This window comes from Drosophila rhopaloa, unplaced genomic scaffold, assembly GCF_018152115.1.
Source record: "Drosophila rhopaloa isolate 14029-0021.01 unplaced genomic scaffold, ASM1815211v1 contig_178, whole genome shotgun sequence".
In the NCBI taxonomy this organism is placed as follows: Eukaryota; Metazoa; Arthropoda; class Insecta; order Diptera; family Drosophilidae; genus Drosophila; species Drosophila rhopaloa.
Window position 1 is genome coordinate 1,135,817 of NW_025335059.1, and position 11,276 is coordinate 1,147,092.

General features: G+C 41.7%; 1 protein-coding gene across 1 annotated transcript in view; it reads left to right on the forward strand.

Moving 5' to 3' along the window:
- Positions 1-10,919, forward strand: part of LOC108053033 (segmentation protein cap'n'collar-like) — a 37,540-nt gene extending 26,621 nt beyond the window's left edge. Inside the window, 4 exon segments of the mRNA XM_044459105.1 lie at positions 3,842-4,276; positions 4,346-4,433; positions 7,488-8,740; positions 8,849-10,919. Of these exon segments, the coding sequence (XP_044315040.1) occupies positions 3,842-4,276; positions 4,346-4,433; positions 7,488-8,740; positions 8,849-9,361 (2,289 nt within the window). The 3' untranslated portion in view covers positions 9,362-10,919.
- The last annotated feature ends 357 nt before the right edge of the window (positions 10,920-11,276 follow it).

Here is an 11,276-nt window from a genome sequence, read left to right on the forward strand (position 1 = left end):
AACCCAATAATTTTTTATAAAAAGCATTGTTTACATTACTTGCAGGATATATTTTATTATATCCTAAATACTATGTTGTTTTTTTTTTGTTCGCACAAATTGTGCTCCATTCTTCGTGGCCAATAAAACAAATCCACCACAAATCTGAGTCGAACAAGTGCTTCCTGAATGAAGCGCAGAGCGAACCTCAACCTTTGACCTGCCTGATCTTAAAAAAGAGACGGACAATTGACAAAAGAGACAGCACAATAAAGGCTAAGCAGTCATGAAGTCAGCGGCAATTACCGTAAAGTCTTTTCGCCGGTAGCAAACTCATAAACCGTATTCCGCACCTTAAAGAAAAACCACAGCGGTCAGCCCGAGTTGGTGGATTAGGCTTAGTCCGGCGTGTTTGATGTGGTCCGTCCTGTTTTTCAGTTTTTGTGAATGCCAGCGGGGTGCCAGCTTGGCACTTGCCAAAGCCATTTAATGAGCCAGATGATCGGTTATTCACAGGTTTCCCTAGAACTCTTGTCGGCTAAATCCTTTGCCGACTCTCTGGGGGGATTTCCATACCGTTCAACTAACCGTTAAGCGGAATGTGTCATTAGGCAACTTTAAGCTTTGTTTTTTCAGCACTTCTTGCCTTGATCCTAGTGCGAATAATCATTATGCAACTTCCTGATCACATTTAATTGCCATTTGCTTGCTTTCACTGATGATGCGTTTCTTTGAAATGGCTACCTGTTCTCAGATGTGTCCCTAGTGATTTCTCACTGAAAGAAATATATATCTATATATATATATTGATCGAAATGGGTTGATTCTGGAATAACCAATTAAAATTAATGATATTTCGGAATGCATTCCCATATGTCTATAAAAGTGTTATTTTGTGGATGGAAGTCATGTTTTTATATTATACTGTATTATACTATTTTGAAAATGAGACGTGACCATTTCACCAGTGGTTATACATTTTTTTGTGTGTATCTCCTGCTAATTGCAATCACTAAGCCAAGCTCTTGAGGAGAAGAGTGCAAATGGCGGAGGTGTGGTGGAGGGGAGGCGTCTGCGTTCATTACGGACACTTTGTTGTTGATTTTTTGCTCGGGGCTTTTGTTTTTTTGTGTCGCTTGCAATGCGCCACTTGACTTTTCCGCATGGGGCCGAAGTGTTTATTGAATTCGGTGGCACTTTGCAGCGGTGCCTGCCCTCCAATTTCCCCTCCCAGCTTGATTGCATCTTTTGAGCCGTTCGGCGGTAGCCCCTGCAATTAAATCCCCATTTAGCGCGCGCGAATTACAAAAAAATTTATCTCTTAATGTCCCCGTCCCTTGCCCCTGCCCCCCTCATCCCCTAATCGCCCTGCACGGCTTTAATTATGTGAATTTTAAATATTTGCAAAAAGCTTAACGCTGAAAAATCAGCGCAGTGCAAGAGAAAAAAAACTTTATTAATTATTTTACAGCATCTCTGTTTTGCTTTGCCGCGCTTCGTTGTTTTTCTTGGCTGTAGTTTTTTTGCCGTACGATTTTAATTCAATTTATGTAAACAGTTTGATGGCTGCGGAGGCTTAAGTTGCGACTCGAACTCAGACTGCGGCTGTCATGGGACTCGATTTGTGCACACACATAAATCAAGTTAATGACAAAAAACACACGAAACTACCGCTCAGGTGTGATGGCTGGGGACTTGAGGGGATTTGCCGGCCCGTTGGCAACAGGGACTAAGTAATCCATAGAATATAGTGGCCTAAGTCGTTTGACGTCGGCGAATATCGGTGATTCCCGTATTGCCATTGATGGATTGGATATTTCGTGGAAATATGTTGAACAAATATCGAAAATAATGTGCTTGTTTTGAAGATTAAACAACGATTTTCGGAAAGCTTCAACGCGTTCAATTATAAATATATTTTTCATATTAAATGCACTTTTAGCTGCTTGCTTTGGATCCCACCATTTTATTAAAGTTGATGAGCTCGTGTTTTGTACATTAATTTTGTTGAAAAATTGTTCTCCATTAAAATAATTGTTAACACATTTGAAACATGTTTAACTTGCATTGATCAAAAATGATCAATGAGCTTTATGGTAGTTTGTGGTTAATTAAAAAATAGTTATTTATTAATCGAAATGGTTTTATAAACGAGATTTAATAATAGAGGGTAGAGTTTTAAATTTAAATTTAATTTAGATATTAGTTTTATAGAAATTTTGTATCATGATCATGAATGAAGATGATTTTATGTAGTATCATGGCGGTACAAAAATGTACTTCCTTTAATTCTTTGTAGGTCTTCAAAGCCGCTTAAGATTATAATCGAAATCTAGCGGTGACTACAAGACAACCGTTAATGGGATTGGTAATAATGAAATACTATTAAATGATAGTAATTCCCCGATCAAATATGCAATCTAATGCATCTCCCTCCCATTTCTCCATCGTTGTAACGGTTGAGGTTGAATTAAAGATTCCAAAGAATTGATTCTTGGGCACAAAAAAAACCCCTAGACGATCTCACTCCAGATCGATACATGTGTGTAAGGAGATCGGCTACCGTGTCTAAGTTGGCGGTTGGATTTGTTTGCGTGTGAAGCGTAACAAACAATGGCCAACACCAGAAGTTAATGACAAGACAGTGACAATTCAAATTACACATGCGCGTTGCGCACTCACAGATACACGGAAAGACACAGGGCGACTGCAACTGGCTGAAGTGAACGCCCAATGCTCGACGATGGCTCCTACCTGCCGGTTTGGGTTTACCTGTTTGCGTTCAGGAGCGTGTTGAGGCATTCATTAGATACACATGCGCATGGCGAGATACTCGGATGCTCGGATACAGGTTGTTTGTTCAGCCCTCACTCACACAGCTGGGAATGCACATCCATCCATCTCCGAGTATCTGTGTTAGTTGCCTTGGCTACTGTCATTCCGTCAGTCAGTCAGTTGGTGCTGGTCAAACGACAACTCAACGTCAACGCGCAAAGGAGTTCGATCGGAGTCCAGAATTCTTTTGTCGGAATTTTCGTTTTCGATCCGTATCGGCAATGTCAGTGTCAAAGTGCATCAGCGTCAACGTCAGCCAGATATAGGTATCTCGCATCTCTGAAAGATCTTAATTGCACGCGGCGGCGTTTAGCATTAAGAACAAATTGGTGCCGCAAAAGGAATCGATAAAGGATCGCAGTTCGAGGAATATTATTCGAGAGTGAGTGCTGCTGGGGGGGAGACTGTAATAAAATATCTTTGCCAATCGCCCACGCTCTGGCTGGCTGCGGAATTAGTTAAATAAATAAATAAACCCACCGGTAATTAACAATAACAAAAGGCGGCCTAATGAAGTCGTAGTAGTCTCACGATCCCCGGCAATCAGTCAGCCCAAGATGTCAGAGACTTACAGCCAGCTTTTTACAGAGGAGTCTTAGGCAAACAAAAATAAATCGAAAATAAAACTGGCCAAGAGACCGCTGGCTGAGCTGCGAACCCCAAGCACTTGTCAATTTGAAAGATACGAATTTCATTTCAATTCCACATTGATCGATCTGGCAGTCAAATCGCCAGACTGATACATTGTGCACGTTTTTTGGCTTACACAGAGACTCTGAATCTGAATCCGAAACCGAGTCTGCGTTGCTGCGGCTCTGACAGCCAGGAGATTGTTACTTGTAGCGCAATTTGAATTCGGTTTATTGTCTGTCCGCGTTTCTAGAGAATTCCCTGGCGGATGATTGATCGGTTATTGAGTTATAAGTTTCGTAATTCCGAACCCTTCTCACCTTGTTAATACATCAACAAGAGCTAAGCGACGAGCGCCGAATTAATCAATGTCTTCTCCTCATCTCTCCACTTGCAGGGCCGCATGCCGCGTCTGAATCGCAGCGTTTCGATGGAGCGTCTTCAGGACTTTGCCACCTACTTCAGTCCCATTCCGAGCATGGTGGGCGGGGTGTCGGACATGTCCCCGTATCCGCACCACTATCCCAGCTACTCCTACCAGGCGAGTCCCTCGAACGGAGCCCCAGCACCTGGCCAGCATGGTCAGTATGGCAGTGGCGCCGCGGCTCCCTTGCAGCCACCACCACCGCCGCCGCCGCACCATGCGACCATGTTGCACCACCCGAATGCGGCACTGGGCGACATCTGCCCCACCGGCCAGCCCCACTATGGCCACAATCTTGGTTCGGCGGTCACCTCCAGCATGCATCTGACCAATTCCAGTCACGAGGCCGATAGTGCCGCTGCCGCAGCAGCCGCCTATAAGGTGGAGCACGATCTGATGTACTACGGGGTAAGTAATACATATCTTTCATATCCCTGGGTACAGCCATATATAACAAATATTTTGTGGTTCCTCTAGAACACCTCCTCGGACATTAACCAGACGGATGGCTTCATTAACTCTATTTTCGCCGACGAGGACCTCCACTTGATGGACATGAATGAGAGTGAGTTATTATGCACTAATTAAAGATCATCTAAGCTATTAAGGGAACCTTAGAGGTTAGAGGCATATTGAAATTTACTTGCGTAATCAACAATTTATTTATCTATTAGTTATTTGTCTACAATGAGTTCTTAGAAAATGTACCTTGACGTGGAGATTTTAAAATAAACATTTCTTTCAATTGTAATAGGCAGGATTACATTATTTCGCTTTGCTGTCCAAAAATGTTGATTTAGTTTTTAAAAAGTATTTTTTTATTTTATAAATGTTAAAAAAATTAATTTGTTAGCTTTTGCAAGCGTAAAGGCTTAGAGCTTATTAAAATCACTAGAACATTTTTTTTATTTCAACTATATTTAACTTCTCTTTTGTTTAGTAACTGAAATTTGTCTCAGTGCTAAGCTTTTCATTTGCCAAAAAGTTCTGTTGTATTAGTACTAAGCTTTGGCCCCTTCCCACCCACTAGCCACTCAATTCGCCGCGAGAGCTTTGACTCATGGCGCGCGACTCCAAACTGCGGCAAAAGCGCGTGCGTGAGTCACTTTAGAACTGGCTCACTCAAGGGGTGAGCATTTTCCAAAGGTTTATCGTTCTTGCGCGATTAGCATACAAATTTCGTACAATTAGTTCAGAGATTGCTAGAGCGATCGGGGGTAGAAGAGAGCAGGCGCTCAGGTTTCGCCGAGTGCCACTCACCTCAGACGACAAAAAGCAAAAATCACTCACTCAAGAGGCAGGGCAAAAAGCAAAGCAAAAAGAACAGAGCGCGCGACGAAGGCAAATCAGTCGAACACGAACAATCGAATACGATAGTAAAGTAAATATTAGAACCGACGCGACTCGAAAAAGCATTAAGAAATACATATATAAAAATATCACAATAATAGCCGCGCAACGTGCCGTATACTTAATGTAATTAGCATAACCAATTTGATAAAAATAATGACGCATTTGCCAGCAGTGTAGAATATATATATAATATACATATATATATACGTTCGCTCAGTGAGTTATATTTTGTGGATGTCGAGCGATTTAGCAGCATCCCAAAAACGGTGAAAGCAATTCAACAGGTGAGAGTGATCAGATCAGAAAAATAGATTATGCTCTGGATCGGTTGAGGGGGTGGTGGTTTTATTTTCGGTTGCCCCTTGCCAAAAAAAGAGCGAAAGCCCTCTAAATTTTTACTTTTGACCGCGTAACAATTTTTTCATTAGTCATGCCGCACGGCGATCTTTTTTTGCTGTTGTCGTCGCTGATATCAGCGGAACGTTCTCTCCCGAGCGGTTTCTATACCCCTCCCGATTACCCGCTTCCACTGCCTAATGCCCGCTCTGCAAGTTTTTTTTTTTATTTTTTGCCCGCCTGTTTGCTGTTTACTATTTATAAACTGCTGAGTCATCGCTTTTCGAAACAATAACGTTTAAAAAAAAAGCTCAAAGAGCATAGATGAGAGGAAAATGAATAGTTGCTAAATATCTTGACTGCGAATTCTAAGGGGCTGGTGAAGTTCAAAAAAGAACGTAAGTGGGTTACGTGTTAATGAAACAAAGACGTTCTCAATTTGTATTTTCATATTATTTTTACTTACTTCTGCACATCATGAAACGTGTCACTGGCTTTAACGGTTATCTTTATGGTTTCCGTTATGTCTTTCGTTCAATTCGTCGCTGATAACTCTCCTGTTCAGTTACAGTGCACTATTGATATAGATAACCCCTTAAGAAATCAAATAATTTTTTAATTTCCTTTTTTACTTTGCTTTAATAGCTAATTTCATTGCAACTACTTTTTCAAGAATAGATATTTTCTTTTATTAATAAAATAGTGTTGACTACTAATGGTGACTATACCTTATTTAAAATTACCTGAATTCATTATATTGCACATAAACTGCTGTTTCAAAAACGGCAATCAAAATCTCATTTGAAACGCATTTAATATCACCATGACAAGTAATGTATACGGAAAATTTAAGGCAAAGATTAACGCTATCACAGTTTTTGTTTAAAAAAGTAATTTATTTACTAATGTTTATAGAACAGAGTTTTCATTATAATGAGCATTCCCTGTATTTATATACACTTCGTGCTCATACAAAGTATTACATTTTGCCAAGTCATCAATGTTTATGGTTTAAGCTTTGACCTTGCTCACAGAGGGTATAAACAATACATGAGAGCTTGCACCAATCAGCTTACTGCTTGATATTACTAATTAACTGCAGGCGCAAAATAATGTGAGATTGCACATGGAGATTTCGTGTTTTCGGTGAGACGAAAAAATATACCCCTTGGGCGTGTCGTTTCTTTTTTCCATTGTGGACTGTGATTAGATATAGGGAGCAGATCTGACTCCTTCTTATCAGACCCAGAAAGATGTGGAAATGTGGTCAGGTATTTGCGAAACAGCAAAAAAAAAAGTGGGAGACGCACGAGCACTTCTCCTCGCACTCACTCATTTCATTCCTTATCGCCCGATAAGATAAGTCCAGTGAAATATGGAAAATGACTGCACAGTTTTTTCATATTTCGCCTCATTTCGAGCTGAGTTCTAGTCGTAAATTTGTGCTGAATAATCGAAGCTGTGAGTGATTCAAGATAAGAGCGAATCTCTAATAAACCCTGTCTACGTGAACTGGGTCAGCCCAAGAATTAGCCAGTTAAAAAACTTTTCACCTCACTTGAGTGGGTTTAAATTAAAATTGCAACACATGGTGCCATTATTAAATTTAATTCTTCATGGTGTGCATTTTCCAATCGTACGATAATACCAATAAACCGATATTAACATTCGTTTAGATAGGGATTTTTTTTAAAGTAGTTAGATTATTCTACAAATTAGTTCAGTGGGACTACTGAAACTAATTTCGTTCTGATTTTTGCTATGCTCTTTTATTTATTCTATAAATAAGTTCAGTGGGGCTACTGAAACTAATTTGGTTCTGATTATAACTAAGCTCTTTTATATTTAGCTATGTTCCTTTTACGTTTATTATCTGCTGACTTAATGATGAATTGTACTTACTTATCATTCTCTTTCTTCTTCTTTCCAGGCTTTTGTCGCATGGTGGACAACAGCACTAGCAACAACTCCTCAGTTCTGGGTTTGCCCAGCAGCGGACATGTCAGCAACGGCTCTGGCAGCTCGGCTCAACTCGGGGCGGGAAATCCGCACGGCAACCAAGTCAACGGTGCAGCCGGCGGCGTGGGCCCAATGAGCGGCTCAGCTGTGGGCACTGGAGCAGCGGGCATGACTGCCGATCTACTGGCCAGCGGCGGTGCAGGAGCACAGGGCGGTACAGATCGTTTGGACGCGTCCAGCGACAGTGCTGTCAGTTCAATGGGCTCGGAGCGTGTGCCATCCCTCTCCGACGGCGAGTGGGGTGAGGGCAGCGACTCCGCCCAGGATTATCATCAGGGCAAATACGGTGGCCCCTACGACTTTAGCTACAACAACAATTCGCGGCTCAGCTCCGCCACACGTCAGCCTCCGGTGGCGCAGAAGAAGCATCAGCTGTATGGCAAGCGGGATCCCCATAAGCAGACGCCCTCGGCTCTGCCACCCACTGTTCCGCCGGCGGCTGCGACTGCAGTCCAATCACAAAGCATTAAGTACGAATATGATGCTGGCTATGCCTCCTCGGGAATGGCCAGTGGTGGCCTCCCATCTGAACCAGGAGCGATGGGTCCCGCTCTAACCAAGGACTACCATCATCAGGCCTATGGCATGGGAGCTAGTGGTAGCACTTTCTCCGGAGACTATACAGTGCGACCATCGCCTAGAACTTCGCAGGACCTGGTCCAACTCAATCACACCTATTCGCTACCCCAGGGAAGTGGCTCCCTGCCCAGACCCCAGGTGCGCGACAAGAAGCCCGTGGTGGCCACTAAGAACGTATCGAAGGGGACGAGTGCCGGCAGCAGCAGCAGTGCCGGCGGAAGCACCAGCAGCATTGAAGACGAGCATCTTACACGCGATGAGAAGCGTGCCCGATCCCTTAACATACCCATTTCTGTGCAGGACATCATCAACTTGCCCATGGACGAGTTCAACGAGCGGTTGTCCAAGTATGACCTCAGCGAGAACCAGTTGTCGCTGATCCGGGACATTCGGCGGCGGGGCAAGAACAAGGTGGCTGCCCAAAACTGCCGCAAACGCAAGCTAGACCAGATCTTGACCCTCGAGGACGAGGTAATTGCGGTGGTCAAGCGCAAGACGGAGCTGAATCAGAACCGCGATCATTTGGAGAGCGAGCGCAAGCGCATTTCGAACAAGTTTGCCATGCTGCATCGTCATGTCTTCCAGGTTGGTTCAAATCATATTTTAAAAGCTGTATAGCGATTTGATTTTTACATTTTTTAATTTTAATTTTATTTGTGCGAATCTAAACTAACGTATTCCTTTCTTTTACAGTATCTGCGGGATCCTGAGGGCAATCCCTGTTCGCCGGCGGACTACAGTCTTCAGCAGGCTGCCGATGGCTCCGTGTACTTGTTGCCCCGGGAAAAGTCCGAAGGAAACACCACGGCCACGGCTGCCTCAAACGCAGTTTCGTCTGCTGGCGCAGGGAGTTTGAATAGCCATGTGACCGCCCAGGCCCCCATGCATGGCCATCACAGCCAGCACGGAATGCAGGCGCAACATGTGGGAAGTGGACTGTCGCAACAGCAGCAGCAGCAGTCGAGGTTGCCGCCTCACCTGCAACAGCAGCAGCAGCTTCATCTGCAGTCGCAGCAACAGCAACCGGGAGGTCAGCAGCAACAGCAGCACCGCAAGGAATGAAAATACCTGTTGCGAATTGCCGCAACTAAGAGTTGGTTCACTAACTTCCAGCGCGAGCAGCAGCATCGATCCGAGTGGCAGCAACAGCAGCAACAGTTCGATTATCACTACGACATGATGAACAACAGTTACCTGTACTACTGAGCGGTGACTTGGTTATTCTTCTTCTGAACCAGCTGCAACGTGTTGCTGGCAACATTTGTTGCACCTGCTGCTGGCGGCCAATTGGAGCTGCATCATTCATCGCACCAATCCTCCCATTTATGGTTTACTTATTTAGTCAGCATGATTGTTATTTATTTTTTAATTAATTAATTATTTGGACTCGTCCAGAGTCCATCTTGCAAGTTGTTTTCCCTTCCGGAGAGCGCATGCGAAGCCTTCTACTTAATTGCAATTACTAAAAACATTACTTGTGATAAATAATCAGTTTTTCAACTACGAATTCTTGGCGCCCGCAAAACGCAAGCTGACAGACAAATGCACAGAAAGAAACAGAACCGAAACGAATAAAATCAAATATGCTTGAAATAAATTTGTAAATCAAAAAACACCTCACATTCACAATCAAACAAACTCGCCCATTACTTAGAAACACATACTCCAACAATATTTGATTGGAAATCGTTCACTTCTCTATTATATTAGAAAAAAATGTAAAATAGTAAAACACAGAGAAAAATTGTATAAAATAGATGATAGGCACACACACAAAATCGATTGTAAAGGTTGGGAAATATTGCTGGACATTTCATGAATTACACCCGTAAGACACTTAGTTGTTAAGTTATCATCTAGTGAGAGATCTACCATAGCGGTACATAATTGTAAATCGTTCTAAATTTATAAGGCATTTATCAAAATCCCATTCACAAAAAATAACACAAACTAGCGTATCATTAGCATCTGTAAATATATAATTTAAACTTAGCTTACATTTAACCAACCAGCGCTAAGCTACAGCAACTTAGAGTTTGCTAACAAACCAGAAAGAAACTAAAGAAAAACTAAAAAAAAAGAAACGGAAACAAATACTAAACAAAAACAATTGCTCTAGCTAGGGCGGCCCTTTAACTGTCCTGGTAACGGTTTAGTCGATAAGCGATTAAGAGATATTAATATTTAATATTCTTAAACATGTCCTACAGCATAAAGAGTTTAACTTTAAGCTAAGCTACAGCTATACAGATACATATACGATATCAACTTAAACAGATCCGCTACGAAAACGAAACAAAAATCTATTGTTAATATAGGCATATGTATTTTAATTGTTGTAATGAATTTCGCGCACATATAAAAGTCGATTGTCGCAAGTCGAAAACGAAAACTTCGAAATTCTATAAAACTGCGCAACTTCAATAAAAGAAATTGTTTGTTGTAAATTAAAATTGAATTAATTACCTACTATTGTACTACTACGCCTACGGACATAAAAAATATATAAAAAGAAAACTGTTTGAATATTCTATTAACATAAACTTTGATAAGAAGGGTGCTCAGATACCATCAATGTCCTTGAATGTCTATTAAAAGCTTGCAAGGATCTCTGAGCCCCTTTGACCAATCCCCTGTACTTGTATGTCGCTATATATTTGTGTATGTTTCATATGAGAAATTTGTATGCTTTAAAAATGATAAACTTTCCCTCAGCTAAACAAAGAAAACGTCGAAATTAAAGAAAAAACACTAAAAAATACAACTGACTTTTGAGTTTTATTGCATTTATTGGGAGGCTGAGCATCTCAAATTTTGTATTTCCCTGTAAAAATATCTAGTTAAGGCCACGCTTTACTTGTTCAATAGGCTTCTCGCATGTGGAACGTATTTACATGGGTTCCACTCGCTTTAACTCTGGTGCCTTGACTCGGAAATTAATTGACATATCTTGTGGAATTCACATTAATCTCAGTATTCCACACCTTCAACCCCTTTTTTTTCAAATATCGACCAAATCTGACCTTGTTTTTTGTTCTCCCTATTATATAGATATTACTGAGCCAACTTTTTAGAGGTATATCATGTTGATAAACTTATGGCTTGTGGAAACTATTTATTT